Below are 19,967 nucleotides of genomic sequence, written 5' to 3'. Positions count from 1 at the left end.
TGCGACTCTTGTGTGGACTCATAGCCGTAGTAGGCTCGTGAAAAAAGGTTTCCTCAGAGGCGTCGGGAAGTTTGGCGCCATGGGTCCCAATCCACCACAAAAATACTCCCGGCACTCGGCGGTCATTACCTGAGTTACGTTCTCCTTAACAGCTGTCTCTCTTCTCAGGAAACAAACTTGCGCTGTGTCTATGTTCTATATTTCTATATTTTATAGTTCCTGAGATCCCGACGTTCATACGGGCGGAGAGATCGACTCGGCTAATATCCTGATCAAGAATATATATACTTTACAATGAATCTTTTACACCCATTTACTTTACGAGTTACGGCTATAAAGAGGGAAAAACAGAACACCATCCCAGAGCCCAGTCGAGCCATTGTTTCAGGCAGATAGATGTCTATCCAGAAACTATCTTGTAGTGCATTTAAACGATTTCAACAACTACAGTATACTACAGTATATCCCTGCGACACTTGCGGAGTTGTTTGCGCAACAGCAGAGCATCCAATTCGGCCTGCTTCCGCCTCTCTTCCTCCTCGATGGCGCACCGAATTTCCTCCGCCTCGTTGTTGGCCTTCTCTGAGATAATATGGACTTCGGGCAGGAAGTCCAAGATTCCCTTACGTATGAGGTACTGATAGTTCATCGCTACTGAGTACTTAATCTCTTGCCCGGTCACCGCTCCTAGTTCTTGCCAGTGAATGTACATCCAGTTCTCATTTCGAATATCCTTAATGCTATTGTAAACTGGAACGAAATCGTCGATCTTTGCAATGAACGTTTTGGCCACCTCCATAATCTCGATTTTTTCGTGAAATATTTTCATTGACTCGGTGAGTTCATCGCGAAGCCTCATCAGACTATTCCACACATCCTCCAAGTCCATCTGCGCTATCGGGTTGCCCAAGGTAGCGTCCTCGAGCTTTAAAAAGTTTGCGCAGGCGTACCACAGGTTTTTATAGGGATTAAAGCTCGCGATTATGCTCTCCAGGAATTCAACAGAGAGTGGCTCTAGCTCAAATAGTTCCTGCCGGAATTGCAGTGTTTGGCTGATCTTCTCGAGCTCCTTAATCAGGGCCCACGTCTTTTTAATATCTACTGACGTCTCCTGGGCGCGATTCGTATTAAACGCCAGTGAGTAGGCCTGCACCTCGTCGTTGAGGGACTCCAGACGCTCCTCAAACGCCTGGCACTCGCTGGCGTGCAGGCGGAGAAACTCCTCAATGTCCACCTTCTGCTCGTCTTTCAAGGTGGACAATCGCACCATTATCTGGTGCGGCCATGCATACACGTTCCACTTCATGGCGAACTGGTGGTCACTCAGGTTGTAAAAGAAGCTGTCCAGCAGGTCGTACTCCAGCCACATAACCTGAATATCAGCCTTTAGCTCATCCACTAAATCCGGAACGGTTTGTGCAAAGTCGCGAATCTCGTACAGGTGTTCAATGCTTATTGGACGTTCTGCGATTCTGCGGAACATCTCCAGGCAACGGTCCAGCAGAGCCTCATTCGTCTCATACATTCGGTCAACGTAATACTCGAAAATGCGCCTCACGACTTCAATGCGTTTCTTTATCATAAACTGCTTCATTGTATCCACGTTTATGTAAAACGGTCCAATGGTAATAAAGGCAGGCAGGATTTCGCGAACCTCCTCCTTCAATCGCTTGTTTTCGAGAATGTCCCGCTTTACCTCCGAGGATGGCTTGTGGGCTTGAGCATATGCCTGCATATAGGTTGAGATATTGAGAAGATAGAAGTCGATAAACCTCTCGTAGTGTCGAGCGTATGCCCTGAGGGGCAGCACCGCCTTGGCGTAGCAGTTTTTCAGAAGCTCGTTTTCCTTCAGGAACTTGTCCTCAATAAGCTCTACCGTGAGGATATACAGGTTAGGGGCGAACTTCAAAAAACTCATGACAGAACCATCTATGCACCTTACGCCAGCCGATTTCTCCAGGCACTTCTTAAAGATCTCGACCAGCCCCGGCTGAAACTCATCCGGGTCAGTGGAGTAAAATACTTTGCGATCATCGCTGATGCCGAGGGTCATGGCGAATACAGGTTTTTGAAAAGGAAACTCGGTGTCTATGTAGTTATTGGTCCACTTGTAGTTGGACTTCAATTCAAGGAATTGCAGGCAAGGGTCGCAAACGAAGTGCGAGAAGTTTATCAGAGACGTCTCGAGCAGCACCTCCATTGACTCCTGCATACGGAACTTGACCTGCAGTATAAACCGCGAGATTTTGCACATGAGATAGACCGTCCAAGTGTTGAGGGAGATGTCCAGCCAGCCCTTTCCCAGGGCTCGGAGTACTACGGTAATGACCGTTGTCAGCTGTTGCGGCCAATAGACCTTAAGGAACGTAGCAACGTTGTCGCTATGCGCCTCCTGCGCCTGAAGGAAGTCCACTAGTGCAAGAGGTTTGCTAAAGCTGCAGATGAAGATTGAAAGTGTTTCGATGTACTGGCACTCGATGGCCACTCCGGCCATGGCCTCGATGCCACCGCCACAGTAAAACAAACTAGCCTTTAGAAAGTCATACCGCTTCTCTTGCATGGTTATGCCAAGGGCTTGCAGTTCTAGACGCTCCTTCCCGGAGACGTCCACGGCGAAAGACCGGGGCAGAAATTCCTTGAGGTTGATATTCCGGAACTGGGGAAATTCTTTCGGCATCTTAAGGATAAACTGCTCCAACTCATATAGGGCCATTAGCCGCTCGAACACCAAGTTCACCTCGGAGCGTAGTCGCCTCTTGCACTGCGCGGACGCCGTAGCCGCCTGCAGGACCGATTCTATGGGCTTAAAGCTATAGAACACGGTGGACTCAATATCCTCGTGCAGGACGCAATCCACGATCAGCTCCATTAGCATAAGTTGCTCTCCCTTGTGCCGCTCGTGAACAGCGGCCTGCAGACGCTTGATGTACTTGTGCGGGTCTTCGGCCATGAACATGAACTGAAGCTTAGGTACCGTGTACGTGCATCCGTCCTCCAGCGATAAAAGTGTCCAAAGGTCGGAGTCCTCGTGGTGAGCGGTAACAGCTGCCATGCCCCACTGGCAGTTTAGCAGACTTCGGTTATAGGGCAGGTAAGCCTTCGCTGGAAGCGGGTAGTGGGCATTTCCGACAGCTCCCAGCTCAAACCAGGCCGCCGGAGAGTTAATGTCAAAATTGCTGTCGTCGAAGTAGCTCAGGGGAAATTTGTGTGGGAAGGCGAATTCGGACATTACATTGTATTGTTCCTCGGTGGGCTGGAGGACGTCGTCAGTAAGTCCCGCCTTGGCCAGCTCTTTTACTAGGTTGATCTTCTGGTACTGACGACGCCTCCGGTCCACTTCAACGTCCTTTGGAAGATGACGCTTTGGCACGTAGCGGGTCTGGATCACTTTCGGCAGAATCGTAGGCAGTGGAAAACGGTGGGCCTTGCCCATCTTGTCCATTAGAGTAAGCCATCGTTGCGCCTCCTGAATAGGGTAATATACATCTGTGAGCTGATTCCGTGGAATATATAGCTCCTGATAGTTCATCATAGTAGTTCCCGGTCGGGGCGGCATGATGCAGATAGCTTTTTCAGCCTCACGCTTAAATTGAGTTTCATCTTGTCCATTGTTGCTAATTGAACTAGTGCTGCTCGCATAGGATTCCTGGGAACCTTCATAATTGTGTCCCACCTCCAAGTTTTCTGGATCCATATGAAATATATTGTTATGGTGAATCTAAATGGGAAAGTGACGTTCCTTCCAAAAAGGTGTATTTATTGATTGTTACAAAATAAATTTATAACTGTTGTCTTTTACTAAACGTTAACAAAACAAGAGAGAACGCTATAGTCGAGTTACCCGACTATCTTGTACCCGTTACTCAGCTAGTGGAAGTGCGAAGAAGAAATTTCAATACTGCCAGTTTTTGTAGGTTTGTGGGCGTTAGAGTGCCACGTCATGGGTCAACAAACGTCTATGTATCTGAAGTCTGCATGCTTTCTCATTTAGTAAAAGGTATGCTAGATTCGTTGAAAAGTATACAATTCTTGATCAGGATCAAGAGCCGAGCTGAACTGCCCATGTCCGTCTGTCCGTATAAAGACCAGATCTCAGGAACTATCAAAGCTATGTTATTAAAATCCAAGCCACATTATCAAAAAAGGTTTTGATTTGTATACCCGCTACTCGTAAAGTAAAAGAATATACTAGATTCGTGGAAAAGTATGTAATAGGTGGATGGAAGAGTTTCCGACCATATGAAGTATGTACATACATATATATATTCTTTATCAGGACCGTATGCATGCATCGCTCTCAGGAACTAAGCGCTAAGTTCCCCGACTTTCACTAGCTGAGTAACAGATGTCCGATAAGCCGAGAATTCGACTGTAGCGTTCTCTCTTCTTTTAATTACTAACAATATTAAAAAATATCTAACATTCTATTTATTTAAGGAGTCCAGCTTAAAGTATTTGGTAAATGAGGAAAAAAAATTTAGTTTAGCCTAGAAATTTTATTCCATTTTATTTTGGTGTATCTTTGGTACTTTTCTTCAAATTTATCAAATGACAATAACACAGTAGACAGAACTGGTGTTCCATTTTGGTGTTAGTCAGTTTATACTTGTCATTTTCGGATTGAATCGTTTTATCTGTGATGCCTTTAACACATTTTTCGGGCATATCCATTTTCAAATACAGAGGTGGTCAAAAGTATTTACACAACGAGCTTTTTTTTCAATTGAAAACAATTGAAAAAATACTTTTGACTTTTGACTTACCCCTGTAAGCTAGGTTGAGCTTTAAAAATGCTAAAACAGCAACACTAGTGCCTGTTTAGGTTCTGCCAACCCAATCGAACATGTTTGAAGTTGTGAGAACATTTTGTACAAAAATATTTTTATGCGACTTACAAAACGCGCTCTTTGTTGCTGCACGATTTCACTCGCGTTGTCGTTTCCCATAAACACCCAAAGATATGGCTAGTTGACTAAGAAGTAATTTAATATAAATATATATTTTTTTGGAATCACATGTAGTTTTTTTGAGTTTGATCGCATTTTCTGCATGGCGAAGTCTGTTACTTTTTGTTGTCGGATATATTTTATGTGCGGTGAGATCCGATGCGGTGCGTGTGTGTGTGTCGAGCTAATTTAAAGTGAAAAAATTTTGTTGGCGTTGCTGTTGTTTGTTGCCATCGCCATAGCCATCGGCATCCCAGCCCGCGGTACCGAAGTATCAGTATCGAAAGTATCGGCAGAAAGCCCAAGCGGAAACTAGTCGATTGTTCAATTCCTAAAAGCGCGGGCCCTTCTACACTTGCGTTCGTTCTCCTTCGCGAGTGCGTATTTGTGGCCGTGTACGAGTGCATTCGTATGTGTGCACACGGAATTCCTCTTCCATTCCAATTGCCGCTTGCCTCTCTCGCAGGTGAGTAACGCCACGGCGCGGAGGCATTTTCCAGCTGCTCCACCTTTGCGATTCGGGCTATATTAGTCATCACCGCCATTGCCGTGGGTTCATGGTTTAATTAAAAAAGTGGCGGTAGACCACTGTTTCTTGCTCTGCTTCCCGCCGCGCCCTTTCGCTATGGTATAGTAGCAGCGGCAGCAGGCGGTGCCGAAGAGATCCGCCGCGAAGCAACAGCCAACAGACTAAGAGAGCAAAAGAGCTCACACGTGTCGGCGGCTAAGCGAGAGCGCCCAGGGACGTGGGCGCCCTTTGTAAGAGGGATGAATATATACATATGTATGTACATATGTAGGATAAAACGAATGCTACTATTTCGAATTTTATTTTTTATATACAGCTTATTTCACTATGTGCATATCAAAACCTTTAAAGCCTATGGCCCATTAAGAAATAGTTAAATTTATTTAATTCAATAAATTCAGAATGATTATCAAAGACTATTTTATTAAATTGATCTTGATGACCTATTATCGGTAATTCAATTAATAAAATAGTATTTATTTGGCGTATTTGGATCCATGAAATGGAAAATGAAGTAAACCTCTGAGCTATAACTATAATTCGTTTTTAACTTATTTATTAAGTAAATTTTGATGAATAAAAAATATAAATTATATTTTCGACAATAGTTTCCCGACTGAGATAAAAAAAAACCTTTATTTTGGAAATGCGGGTATAAGTAGGAATTTATATGCTACTTCGAATATATTGGATACTTTTTTTAGAGATACTTTTATGAACAATAAGATGTATTTTATTATCGATCATTCTCGTTTTCGATTTAATTGCTCACTCCTATAGACTACTAGTTTATTTTTACTTAACTATTTCGAGAAATGGCGCTAGGTCTGACTTAAATACTATTGTTGCGTACGCATTTCGCTATCTTGTTTTCCCCTACTGTGTACCTTTGGTGGAGTGCAGTATGGTGTGTCGCCTATGTCAGTCAATCAAAAAGTTTCACCTGTCCGGCGAATGCGGAAACGTCGAGAAATGTGGTTGCATTCGCATTTTTTCAGGTTTTTTAGGGTCAGCCAACGAGTGCGCTAAATACTTTGATCAGATATGTGTATGTACCAATGTACCACCTGGAGAATGTGGTGTGACATCAATTAACGCTGGCCGGTGGATAGAAAACCAAACCTAGAGCTTCGTAAAGAGTCAAGGGTTTTCGCCTATGCAAATAGATTGCAAAAATGCAGTGCTAAAGTGCTAATTGATCGCTTTGCACCTTGGACCTTGCGTAGAGGTAACTGTCAGGTATTTGGGTGGCGCGACTGGCTTAGAACTCAGTAAACATATTATCTGGTTAGATTGCTCGGAAAACAAATCAAATCCAAATATTCACCAGCGCTTACACGGTAAATTACAAGATTGTGGCTAATTCAGCACAGATGAGACATACAATCTGCTGGCTGTATGGGTCACACCCACAAGCACTCTCAAATTATTCGAGCCAACAAAAAAATTCGTCTAAAGTCCAAGAGAACTGGGCTATAGAAATCGCATGTGTTAGTCCTCTGGTTCGTAGGTGCTCGCTAATATGTGTTTTGGCAGCGCATGCTTAATAAGCACTTTTGAGCACTGCTATTATGCTGAAAAGTCTTTAACCGGTTTGTCTTATAGAGAAAGAAGAGAACAATAATATTGTGCGGGTTCTCAGGCCCCTGAGACTCTCGTCTCTGATGCTGGGACACGATCTCCGTACCATTTGATGTTTCCATATTGTGGACACAAGCATTAGATGGACAGTGACAGCATCATCACAGTTAAGAGAACTAGGTTCACGACCTGCTGCTGTGCTATAAAGACAAATTTTCCGTTATCTGCGGTGAGATGAACAGATCCAATTCATGATGGTAATACGAATCCAGTGGCTTCTTCGTCGAAAAGAACTACTGTTGATACACAGCTATCGTCTCGTCTCGATATTCGATAGATCGATCGATATAATATAGATCTATATCTATATATATGTATATAAATCTATATCTTGATCTTAATTTGGTCATTTAAAGGATTGAAATCTGATTGAGAATGAATGACTGGAGAGTAACGGACAAAAAAAAAAATTGGTGGACAAGAATGGGCAAACGATTCCAGTTTTCAAGTCTACAAAATTTTTTGAGCTGCCATAATAAAATACTCTTATACAATATACCAGCAAATAACATCACCCGTATTACCGATAGATTCGGTGGCCTCCAATTTCCCATCTGCAAGCGTACAAAAACTTCGGCTTTTCGAAGCCATCTTTTTTTTCTGCTTCTTCTGACTTTGACAAGACCTATACATTTCGCACATTACTTCATTTTCCCCTCAAAGGCTCGTTTTGCCTGACGACAGAAAACGCCCGATGTTGTCCCTTCTTTTATTTTCCCCCTGGTCTATCTTTTGGGTATTTTAGTTTCATTGTTTTTGTCCTAATGCAGTGGTTTTTATGCCCTTTTTGGTAAACTCATCGCGACAGTGTTATGAAAGCCGAAGCCTCAGTATTAGTGGTTTCTCCTCGATTTAGAACGCCCGAAGCAAAGTCGCAAAAAAGCAAAAACATCCAAGTCTGACACCAGTAACCTATGCATTTGGAATTATCCATGTGCATATGTACGTATCTACAAATGCATTTTAATACCATTAACGCAGTGCGGGCCTGCGATGAGAACTTTTATCGTGTGTTTCAGCAGCTTGGTCAGTTTTCCGTGGGTCTGACCTTCCCGAGCAGCCAAACAAATTACATGTGCACATATGTACATAAATCGAACGCCTGACTAGAAGCCGTCAGGTGTAAGCGGTCCGCCATTTACATGCGCTTTTGTCTCAATATATCCAAGCCAGTGATCGAAGGCCACCGTTTTTATTTGCTTTCGAGGAGATCAGAAATCGAAATATCTTGTGTGTAAAAAATATCGTCGCGATATAATTTAAATAGATTAATTTTTATTTTTCACGAAAGCACGAAAGATATTAACACCGATGCAAATACTACAAAATATTAAATACGAAACAACAAAATCCAGGCATATATCTAAAAAACTAAAAATGGCATGGCTAAACAGATATCCTAATCTGTCCCCGCACAATCTAGAAGTACTTTACCCAATAACTGTTTTATACTGTTTCTGGCTTCTTCATTTCTGACTTTGTCCCCATAATTGTGACTAAAAATATGCAAGAGAAATGAAAAAATCGAAATTAAATAAAACAAGAGAGAACGCTATAGTCGAGTTTCCCCCGACTATCTGATACCCGTTACACAGGTAGTGGAAGTGCGTAGGCGTTTGTGGGCGTTAGAGTGGGCGTGGCAGTTTTGGGCGGTTTGGGGGCGTGGCAACATGAGTTAATAAACTTGCGCTGCGTCTATGTGTCTGGAGTCATGCTTAATCTCACCTTTCTAGCTTTTATAGTTCCTGAGATTTCGACGTTCATACGGATAGGCGGATGGACAGCCGGACATGGCCAGATCGATTCGGCTACTGATCCTGATCTAGAATATATTGTATACTTTATATGGTCGGAAACACTTCCTTCTGTTACATATTTTTCACCGAATCTAGTATACCCTTTTACTCGAGTAACGGGTATAACTATTTACAAAAGTGTTCATGATTCATGTTTTTATACCCGTTACTCGTAAAAAGTTAAGATTAAGCATACAGTTTTTGCCACGCCCACAAACCGCTCAAACCTGCCTATCCCACACTTTTAAAAAATGTTTTGATATTTTTTCACATTAAATTCGCTCGATTTTCCAAAAATCTTTTTGCACTCTAACGACCACAAACCACCAAAAAATTGTAGTGTTAAAATTTCTTCATTGCTTTTACACTAGCTGAGTAACGGGTATCAAATAATCGGAGAACTGTAATATCTACTTTCGTATTATTTGTTTACAAATGGTTTACTTCCTTCTACGAGAGACATAGACGTAGCGCACGTTTGTTGAGTCATGTTGCCACGCCCACGAACCGCTCAAAACTGCCTAGCCCACAACAACATTACGAATAAGCGATTTAAAAATGTTACAAAGATAATTTACTTTATGTATAACTTAACTTTTAAAATAACTTTTTTTTAACGCTTCTTTTTGTTTTCATATGTATATTTTAAAATGATATTGGGGTACTTCAATATTTTTGAACAAGAAGTACCTTAAAAATGTTTAAAAAAAAGTATTGTTAATGAACTATTTTGATCAAAATAATTTAGTAAAGAGTGAATAGAATTTCGAAATACCTTTTTAACGTCATAAAACTTAACATCAGCGATTCCGATCAAATAGAGTAACTTTTGTATGTACTTGTTCACGGAAATTTGGTCATTTTTCAATGTTAGAGAATTTCAAGTACCATACATTTTAAACAAAGAAAAAGTGTTTAAAAAAAATCAATCGAAAGTAGAAACCGAAACATAGCACAAGTCCCTAGCTTCAACATACACTGCGGCCGATATTTATCTATCGACATACATATGTATATCCTCTAAAATAGAGGATTTTTCAAGAGTTGTAGAACTAAAGTTTTTTATATGAAATTATTTACATTTTTTTTTTTTAACTTTTGCCGTTCTTTCTTCAAACCCATTTTAATAATAAGTTATTGTCCCTTTAATTTAATTATTCGATCACCAAAAAATTGTTCCAATAATTTTTGCCTCTAGAATTCGGACTTGAACACTCTACTACTTGGTCGCAGTGATTTTAAATTGCAATTACATATTCATAATTCACTTAAAATAAAGGCAACTGCGTACAATCGTTAAATAATTAATTTGTACTTTCTTTTTACATTAATTATGCAGTCCTAGTCGCTTCTCGGTAATAACACAAATATACGTACAGTTTTAGTAGTTATGACACGAGTAATTCATGAAGCGTTACTATATCGCCGAAATATACGAGCACAAGCGTGTTCATATGCATATGACGAAAGTATACAAACGTGTGAACACTTATTTATAAATTTATAATATAGAATGAATTGATGGCATCCGTGCCACCTTTTAGGCTTGTGAAAGGTATTTCTGGGCATGGATTATCGTTTGATCATTAGATCAGCGTTATAGAGCTATACTGCATCTTCCGATCTACCCACAAAGTAGGTCTTCGGTACTGCGCAACTTGACCATGAAATCCATTTCGGATTACGTGGTGCTATTTTAGTTTTGTAAGCGCGTTAATTTGCGTTGTCTTTGATTGCTGTAACAAATACAAGTAATTTTCAAGACCCTCGATACCAGTATCTGACTTTGACCCGATTAGTAGGTCATATGGTTTTGCATATGAGCTTTCGCGCCGAAATATTCAGGCTTAAACGTACATTTTTGTGCATTCTAGAGAGTTCGATCACTCGTAAAAACCCGATTTTATTTTACATTTTTAATTAAACATTTTAAACAAAGAACCAGCTAGGATAGAAATTAAAAAGAGAGATCGCTATAAGTCCAGTGCCGCAACTATTTGACACCAGTTATTCAGCTCAAGCAGCATGTAGTAAGTAATTCGCTCTGTTTTTTATTTATAATTTATTTAAGTTTCAAAGGGTTTCTTATAGTCCGATATTGAATTTTGTTTAACCATGGACAATTTTTGTAAGCACGTGGTAGGAGTGACAACTATTAGAACTACGCACAGACAGACTAACTGCCATGGACAGATCGGCTGGGATGCTAATCCCTTTCATCTCTGTGCAACACACTTACGAGGAATCTATTGTGCCCTTTAGTTTACAAGAAAGGAGCTGTTTATACAGCATGTCCATTAATGGTATTTTCAACATATAATTTTAAGTTATAAAAGGGTCAAACTGAGATCCAAACTTAACCCTTGTAAGGGTGGTTCACCCCATCGAAAATGTAGTAAAACCTGACAGCGTCGCCTAACCACGTCCTTAAAGTGGGTTGATGAGGAACTAATGACCGACAAGGGTATCTGGCTGTGTAGAACAGATATCGACAAAATCGATTCGAAAAGAAAGTAGCGAACGCGGAGAATATAAAATCGTATTTCCAGTTGGCCAAGTTTTGGGGCAACCAGCCGACTGGCCAGTCCAGAAATTAGGCCTTGGGCATGCAGGTAACGGTTTATCGACTCCGAACCGTTGTCTCTCTGCACCGATCGGGGTTTTTCCTGTTTTCCGTTCGGTTGCCCGGAGACTTCCGCGCACTTGTTGCATGGGCTCCCCTTTCGCAAGCGTCAAATGCACCCGTTGGCAAGATGTGTGCCACAATCCGTCTGCCAGGCGTCTGCAACCCCGTAAACAAGGGTGGCCATCACGGATAGCGGCGAAGCCATCGACGCAACCGCTAAAATAGAGAGGCTCAGAAAGCGAAAGTGATTTCGACGGTACCCTAGTGGCCCACAGCCAACTGGCCAGCTAGCCAAATCGCAGCCATGAATGAAAATGGAAATTGCCAACTGGTCAACAAGTAGTCGCGTCAACCGCTGTTACATCAGAAAGAAACTGTGCCGCAGAAGATGACGACTTGCCACAGAGAGCAGAAACGCAGACACAGAAACCGCCGCTTTAATCTCCCTGCGTGGTTTTCTCTCATTTCGCTCCATTGGCTTACTGGCATACACCAGCGGTAAAAAAAACAAGGCCATACCACATAGGGTTGTTTTGTTGTGTCTTAATAGAATATATTATAGTAAACGGAATCGATCTGGTCTGACCAATTTTGCCCAATTTTTCCGAATTTTTACCGATACTGCAGAAGGTGTTAAAATTTTTCGTTCGCACTCCCACTACCTGAGTAACGGGTATCTGATAGTCGGGAACTCGACTACAGCATTCTCTTGTTTTGACTTCGGATTATATAAGGTTTAAGAACCCTCGATCACCCGACTTTCGGGTTTGTTATAGTTAGGGGATTAAGACTTCAGAGCTATTTTCGCAATAACTTTATTGAGCAATACTGTCGAAGTCTATGCAGCGTGGCTCTAGTTTCTCCACCGCCGCTGTGAATAAATACATAATTTGCGATGTACGAAGACTGACCATCTTTGATCGCCGGAGTGGAGCGGTGCGTCAGTTGTATTTCTGACTCGCTGGACAACGGTTCACGTAGCGGCTTGTGTCTGCCTCTGGGCTCTCGACCACTCTCGCGCCGCTTTTTTACTTTTGCCTGTGAAAAGCCCTGTGAATGGTGGATACCCGATACCCAATACCCGATACCAGATACCAAATACCATAACCGCCCAGTAGGTACTTGGCGTGATTCACACTTAAGCCGTATAATCGTTGTACTCGTGAGCGCATTGATCAATTCAACTTCGTCGGGTCGCCGAGGTTGAGGTTTCGATGTTGACGGTTTTCGCCGCCGCTGCCTGATAAGGTTCAGACGCACATCCGACCAGTCGTCAGTTGGCTTAAAAGCGTGCGAGGTGGAGCATCGCGTAAACGGAACAACCGATCGTCCGCCTCAGTTGCCAAATGACCGATTAGCCGACTACAAATTCGACTTCAATTCCGATCCGACGGGCCAAGAAGGCGGGACCCGCGCTGATTGACCAAGTGAGTGTCCGAGTGTGTGCGTGGCCTTGCCGAGTGACTGTGATTAGATAACAAACCCCCTCCTAATTAGAAACCCAAACAGCTAGTACTGTCCCAAAGGCAAAACCTGAATAAAAATCAAAATACGTAAATATATGAGCAGACGGTTAAATATTGAACAAAAAATAGGCAGGTACGTGGTGCAACCCAACGCACATAGATTTTGGCCAACCAACCGCATTGTATAATCGCCCGAAACGTGACGGGACTTCCACTGGTTTAAAGACAGAGGTTGATAGCCGGCTTATCAAATCCAATTAGCCGATGCCCCATCGGATGCGGCCAATGGGGTTCGCTGATAAGAGGACAGCTGGCCAACTCAATTCTCTGATTGCTGGCTATCACAAGAAGCCTATCTAAAAAAAAATGGGTCCCATATTGCTGAAAATTAAATTCATAGTCCGTGACTCACTTGTCGGCTTTAATATATGGATCATCATGGACACACGCTTATCATCCAAAAATGCGTCATCCGCGATTCCGCCGTGGAGCTCTTGGTCCCCTGGCATCGATTTTCCACTTAATTAGGTTTTCTAAGCGAGCAATTGCCACGAAAAACCCGGTCACCGCCGTGTAATCTACATACTCACCCGCCCCTGGGGTGAGTGCGATAAAATCAGCAAGCTTATCAAACTATTTACGCCGTTTTTGCTATTCGGTATTGCTCTGGCTGGAGTGCATGTGCCTTGGCTTGCGGGTGTAGCCGCTCTAATTGATTTCAAAAATGCAACCTGCTGCAGAACTCAACCGTGTAAACAATAGCGTGCAGGCACCTAGCCCCCAAAACGACATGTCGGAGGGGTTCGATGGCGATTAAGAACCCAATCTGATAGCAGGACCGTGGCTGGGTCCATACTGCGACCGTAAGATGGCTTTTGATGGCCCGCTGATGACGCCCGCAGAGCGTGTGCACAAGTTCCAGTACGAGTTGCCGCCTCGTTTTTTTGTTCCCGTATCTTCCATCTTCTTCTCTGCACTGTGCTCCGTCGTGCCGCTTACATAAGTGGGATCCGTCTCCTCTTCCGAGCTAAGTGGTTGTGGCTGATGGCCATCCCTCTGCAGAAGCGTGGTCCCAAGCGTTTTTATATATTATGCAAATTAAACAGCGAAATCGCAAGTCAAACGCCCGGTGCCGCCGCCACACCTCGCGGATGCTATGCCTCCGGGCGAGGCCAACGCGGAAAGCGTGCCACTGACCCACACAGCGAACTACGAACGCCAACTCACCGGTTGCGACAGCAGCGAATTTCACGCTGGCTGAGGCAATGGCATCGGCAATAAAGCGGCACATTTTTGTCAACGCCAGCCAGTTGCCCAAGTCTTACGTGTCCATCGGCATCGCCATCGTTACCGCCATCACCATAGCCATGGCCAGTTTATTGCCCATGACATTCAAAAAGCCACCTAAACTGCAGTAACTGACTTGTTCATATGGCTTTGGTTAGTGCTGGGAAGTATCTGGAAAGTAGTTTCTGTAATCGATGCATGTCACATAGCTGGGACTAAATGGTGCTTCATGGGTTAAAAGTAATCGGTGCTCATTCGTCAAATGCCTACATCTAGCAATGTGCAACATTGCACCGAAAGCCATTCGCTTCTCTTACCAATCATGATAATTTAAATTACCATTTAAGAAACTTAATTGTAGGGATTTTTTTTCTGATTACCAACCAATTTTAGGTTTTCTTATTTTTACCACATTTCTAAACAAGCACTCAACATATTTCAATACAAACCTTATACTTATCCTATTAATGAGATTGACTCAGAATGAAAAAATTGAGACGGCGAGTGTATATATTTTCGCTGGATTTCGTTCGATGTCCCGTCAGCAATCAATTGATATTCATAAGACAGTTGACGGGAACCTGTACTAACCGCGGCGGTGTATTGCTTGAACTCTCTCAACCCGCGATCAGATCAAAATTGGAATGGCCTGAGCCCACTGTGATGGAATCTGGAACCGGAATACGCCCGGCGGGTACAAAGTGCAGTCTTTGTCCAGTTAGCAGCTCGCATTGTGCAAGTGGCCAAGTCACGCCCCTCATTACCGCTTCAACTGGCACTATAATTTCCTGATCCAAAGTGTTGATACACGGGAGAATTGTTAATTGCATGAATCTTGCTTTTAAATGTGTTTTGCCTCTAACGCATTGTCAATTACATGAAAACCGATTTGCAGAGTCTGCCGTTTGGCGATTTACGTCAATATAAATGTTATTAACCTTTGAAAAGTTACGGGCGGAGTTAAAAGTTGGCTGTGATTTAAATACTTCTCTGGCTGATAGTTCCCTACATTCTATAAAAATATGTACACCCAATAGTTAACCACACTATTCCGCTCCATTGCAGCTCGGTTTATAAACCATTTACAGAACCGATCTCATTACTAGCATCACAGGATCAACAAACATAAGTGACAACAAAATGGCAATCATACTGCAAGAAGCCCAGGAGTGGTATCGGGACCTAATGGACAATAAGAGCGGTATGTCGGAAGCAGGAGTTTTGCTTCGGTAATTTTAGGTAACGTCTTTGCATTTCAGATCCTCGCGTCAACGACTTCTTTCTGCTATCCTCGCCAATGCCCACACTTTGCATGTGCATATTCTATGCCTACTTCAGTAAATCCCTGGGACCCAGGCTGATGGCCAAACGAAAACCGATGGAACTGCGAACGGTTTTAGTTGTATATAACGCGATACAAACAATATTTAGTGCGTGGATCTTCTATGAGGTAAGTGACTTATGGCCCCCTTTTCCTGCCTACAGCCTAATCCGTATTTCCCTTCATTGCAGTACTTAATGAGCGGATGGTGGGGCCACTACAGCTTCAAGTGTCAGCCCGTTGACTATAGCACCACTGGCTTGGCCATGCGGGTAAATTCGTGCAGTGATATCCCTGAAAAAGTATATTTAAACTCTATTCCACCGTCTAGATGGTCAACATTTGCTGGTGGTACTACATATCCAAGTTCACCGAGTTCTTCGATACACTCTTCTTCATTCTGCGAAAAAAGAACGAGCACGTCTCCACACTCCACGTCATCCATCACGGCTGCATGCCTTTCTCTGTCTGGATGGGTCTCAAGTTTGCACCAGGTACGTATAGGAATCGCGTTTATATACATAGATGGAAAATGTACAGCACATTAATTTTCTCATTCACAGGCGGTCATAGCACCTTCTTTGCCCTTCTCAACTCGTTCGTGCACATTGTAATGTATTTCTACTACATGATCGCCGCCATGGGTCCGAAATACCAGAAATATATCTGGTGGAAGAAGTACCTGACCACCTTTCAAATGGTAGTGAACCAGGTTTCCATTCTTTGCGAGATTTGTTTATGTTTTCCTCTGACTTGCAGGTTCAATTCGTGGCTATTTTCACCCACCAGTTCCAGCTTCTGTTCCGTGAATGTGATTACCCCAAGGGCTTCATGGTCTGGATCGGTTTGCATGGCGTTATGTTCCTGTTCCTGTTCTCCGACTTTTACAAAGCGAAGTATCTCAATGCAGCTCGACGTCGCCGGCAGGCGGTCAAGGCCAACGGCTATGCTAACGTCTTGCCTTCGAATGGACACAGCAAGCATCTCGGAGAGGGTGACGCCCTGGTTGCAAACGGCAGTAATACTGGGGCTTGCATGGTAGGTCTTACCTTCACCGAATACCTAATCAGTGGTCCATTAGGGGTATACAAGGTCATCACCTAAGTGATACAAGTGGGGACTAAGCACATATATTTTCTTTACATACCCAAGGCCTTAAATACCCGACCTCACCAAGGTGAGGTGAGGTGAGCCGGCGTGGGGTGTTATATCATCATCATTTTGTTTATCAACTTAAAATTCTAACTAGCTAAGTTAAGCAAACAGCACTTGCGAACTCTCAGCGGGGGATGTTTCAATTAGCGCTAGCATGTGAAGCCGGATGCGATGGTCCAAGCCCAGTCCCAGCCCCAATCTGCCGCCCATTAGAAAAACACACAATTGAGCATTCGCTCAGGCACACACGTGCCACCGTCTAGTGCAGTCTAAACCCATTGAACTCATTGAACACTCTTTGTTTTCGTTTCAGCCGGTGATGGAGGACGAGTACGTAAAAAGCAACGGGCAATCTAATGGTGCCTACAAGGACGGCTTTTTCAAGGAGGGCGTGTTATCCAACAACGATGCCATCTTTAACCCGGACAGCAGTAGTTCTAGTCTGCATCAGCGCAAAGTCAAATAACTGCTGATTATGTGTACTTCGATGATATTCATTATGTTTATGTTAAGTGATTAGCGTGTAACTGAACCAGATTGAAGAACAAAACAAACAAAAAAAAAACTTGGCAGAAGTAGCTGAAGACGATTGAGACCACAGCAAAGCAAAATAGGGAGAGCTCGGTTTATGGATTGTTTTTAATAATTTATATTTTAAATACGTAGAATACATCAAATCTGTTATATCAAAACTCATTCGGATGAGCGGAATCTTACGAATCAAACGCCACCTATGCCGACCCCCGCGAACCGTCAAATAAAGCTAAGTAGGAAGAGAAGCGGAAGCACAAGCCAACTAAGAGATAATCAAACCATTTTGAATCACTATGAACGTCCCGTTAAAACGTAAATCCGTTGCGCAGAGGAAAGTTATTTTTAGAAGAATATTTATAGAGCCATAAAGCCTGCTTAAATTAACTGCATATTCCAATTACCTATATTAGTGTAGCTTACTGCATAGAAAAACCTACAAAGACGTACATACACTTTAGGTGTAACATTTTTTATGGACATTTTTGATAAAGAATTAAGATGTTACGACCTTATGATATATGAAAGCAAGCTATACATGCTCTAAACTCAAATAACCCGTTATACTATTTGTAGCTTACTTTGAATATTGAGAGAACGGCAGTTTGTTAAAATACTTTGTAAAACTTATTTATACATTGTAGCTAGCTAGCCAATTGCAAAATGCAACACGACTCAGACCTCCCTTTCGCCTTTCTAGGCAATATGACTATTAAACGGACGACCGCATTAAAGAACACAGAATAGTCAGACAAAAAAGGGTGACACAGAACATGGAGATAGCTTTTATACTGTAAGTGCAAACCGGCTTGAGGGGGAGACAATCAGTTTATTCGGTGGTTTTCAACTATTCACATTTCATTAAACCTCCTTTTGGTGTGGCTCATATATATTACTTTATAACTACCTATTCTTTATCCGCTTGTTCCCATTTTTGGTTTGAAGTTAATCGAGTTTATTTCAGAGTAGTGAGAAGTATTGGTGACAAATTATTTGTAAGTGTAATTCTGTTTGTTAACCCGTGCGAATGGTTTCATTGTTAGGTTATCTTGCTAAAGCTGACAAGTTCAAAAACTATAGTTAACCGAAATAAAGCTTATTAATTTATATTTAAACAGTTCAAGAAAATATTTCAATCATATTAACGCATATTTTGTTTGTATAACCTACATGGCAGGTATTAAATCCCTGGGGTCAGTGTCGTAAAAATTCTCAATCCATATTTAATATTATTATATTGTTGTTAATAGATGATCACATTTAATTTAGTCCCACTTATAACTGATACGTAGAAAGGCCTTAGAGCCTCTGAATGTGTGGCGATCCCCTATTGAGATTGGACATTGTTAGAAATATTACCAAAGCATATTGCCAGCCGGAAAAATCGGCGATAATGCGATTAATGTATATGGCATACACCAAGACCGTTGATCAAACAAATGTTAGCCCTTTTAAACTTTGTGTTTAAAAGAACTCTAAAAAAATAATACGATTTTAAAAGAATTACGCGGAGCAGAAATCAGCTATTTTAAAATCAACCTAACCCGACTAGTGAACCTAATCAGGAATACTTAAACGCAACAAGAAAGGAAGGTAGCTTTGGCAAAATGTCTATTTAAACGCTGTGATTTTGGGATCTGTAACAAATAGTATTAAGCATGCAGATTCTAGAGTCAAATAAGTATTAAGTTTTAGTGTATCCCTGTGAGACGAAGCGCACCAGGAGTATGTGCGCAAGCGACTATTATATGTACATGAAGAAATTTAAATCTGCTGCTTTCGTCCGATCTAACCTAGGGATACAAAAACACAGATTTAAAAAAAAATAATGTAAACATATAATGTAAATTTTTTGAAATATTTTGAATTTTAAAATTAATATTATTCTATCGATTTCCAAAAAAAAAATTTTGCCAAAACAACTCTAACAAAACGCCCAAAACAGTTATGCCCACACTTTTGATTCATTTTCATTTTATTATTTTTATTTTTTATTTATTTTGCCAATAGAAAACTACCGATCGGAAAGTAACGGGTATTTGCTAGCTTTTTTATAAAGCAAATAATTTAATTGAATAAAGGGTATTTATATAGTAAGTGGAACCTTTCATCACAATAGCTTATATACAATTTTTCTAATCATAAGCTACATTTTTGATTTCTTTTAAGATATTTATTAGTTAAGAAAGAAATTTAAGCACCTTATTATACGACAACAAGAGAGAACGCTATAGTCGAGTTCTCCGTCTATCTGATATCCGTCAATCTGACGGACATGACCAGATCGATCGGCTATTGATCCTGATCAATAATATATATACTTTAAATGGTCGGAAACACTTCCTTCTGCCTGTTACATACTTAATAGTCGAGTCGATCTAGCCGATGTCAATAGCCGAGTCGATCTAGCCATGTCCGTCTGTCCGTCCGTCTGTCTGTCCGTCCGTCTGTCTGTCCGTCCGTATGAACGCTGAGATCTCAGGAACTACAAAAGCTAAAAAGATTCGACATACAGACTCTAAAAACATAGACGCAGCGCAAGTCAATCGATTCATGTTGCCACGCCCACTCTAACGCCCACAAACCACCCAAAACTGCCACGCCCACACTTTTGAAAAATGTTTTGATATTTTTTCATTTTTGTATTAGTCTTGTTAATTTTTATCGAT

General features: G+C 41.9%; 2 protein-coding genes and 1 long non-coding RNA gene across 6 annotated transcripts; 1 reads left to right on the top strand and 2 right to left on the bottom strand.

Annotated features, from left to right (window-relative positions):
- Positions 1-399: 399 nt before the first annotated feature.
- Positions 400-5,412, bottom strand: LOC26534835 (dynein axonemal heavy chain 1). 4 transcript variants are annotated; one of them, XM_039376854.2, is made up of 2 exons: positions 4,764-5,412; positions 400-3,684 (listed from the first exon to the last, which is right to left on the bottom strand). In XM_039376854.2, the coding sequence occupies exon 2, from the start codon at positions 3,554-3,556 to the stop codon at positions 455-457; it is 3,102 nt and encodes a 1,033-aa protein (XP_039232788.1). In that variant the 5' UTR covers positions 3,557-3,684; positions 4,764-5,412; the 3' UTR covers positions 400-454. The 4 variants fall into 4 exon arrangements, with proteins under 4 accessions (XP_039232788.1, XP_015047037.1, XP_039232786.1 ...); XM_015191551.3 differs by having other exon boundaries at positions 400-3,739; positions 4,896-5,412; XM_039376852.2 differs by having other exon boundaries at positions 400-3,718; positions 4,896-5,412.
- A 773-nt stretch (positions 5,413-6,185) lies between these two features.
- LOC120322043 lies at positions 6,186-15,350 on the bottom strand. The gene is made up of 2 exons (XR_005561835.2): positions 13,181-15,350; positions 6,186-13,071 (listed from the first exon to the last, which is right to left on the bottom strand). It is a non-coding gene; the product is annotated as an uncharacterized LOC120322043 (long non-coding RNA).
- LOC6535301 (elongation of very long chain fatty acids protein) lies at positions 12,518-18,413 on the top strand. Its single transcript, XM_002095921.4, has 8 exons — positions 12,518-12,965; positions 15,357-15,492; positions 15,551-15,741; positions 15,804-15,884; positions 15,944-16,106; positions 16,176-16,312; positions 16,372-16,650; positions 17,081-18,413. Exons 2-8 carry the CDS (start codon positions 15,432-15,434, stop codon positions 17,231-17,233), a joined length of 1,065 nt encoding a protein of 354 aa, XP_002095957.1. The 5' UTR covers positions 12,518-12,965; positions 15,357-15,431; the 3' UTR covers positions 17,234-18,413.
- The last annotated feature ends 1,554 nt before the right edge of the window (positions 18,414-19,967 follow it).

This window comes from Drosophila yakuba, chromosome 3R (genome assembly GCF_016746365.2).
Source record: "Drosophila yakuba strain Tai18E2 chromosome 3R, Prin_Dyak_Tai18E2_2.1, whole genome shotgun sequence".
In the NCBI taxonomy this organism is placed as follows: domain Eukaryota; kingdom Metazoa; phylum Arthropoda; class Insecta; order Diptera; family Drosophilidae; genus Drosophila; species Drosophila yakuba.
Note: the sequence above shows the minus strand (reverse complement) of the source record. Positions and strands in the feature narration are given on the sequence as shown.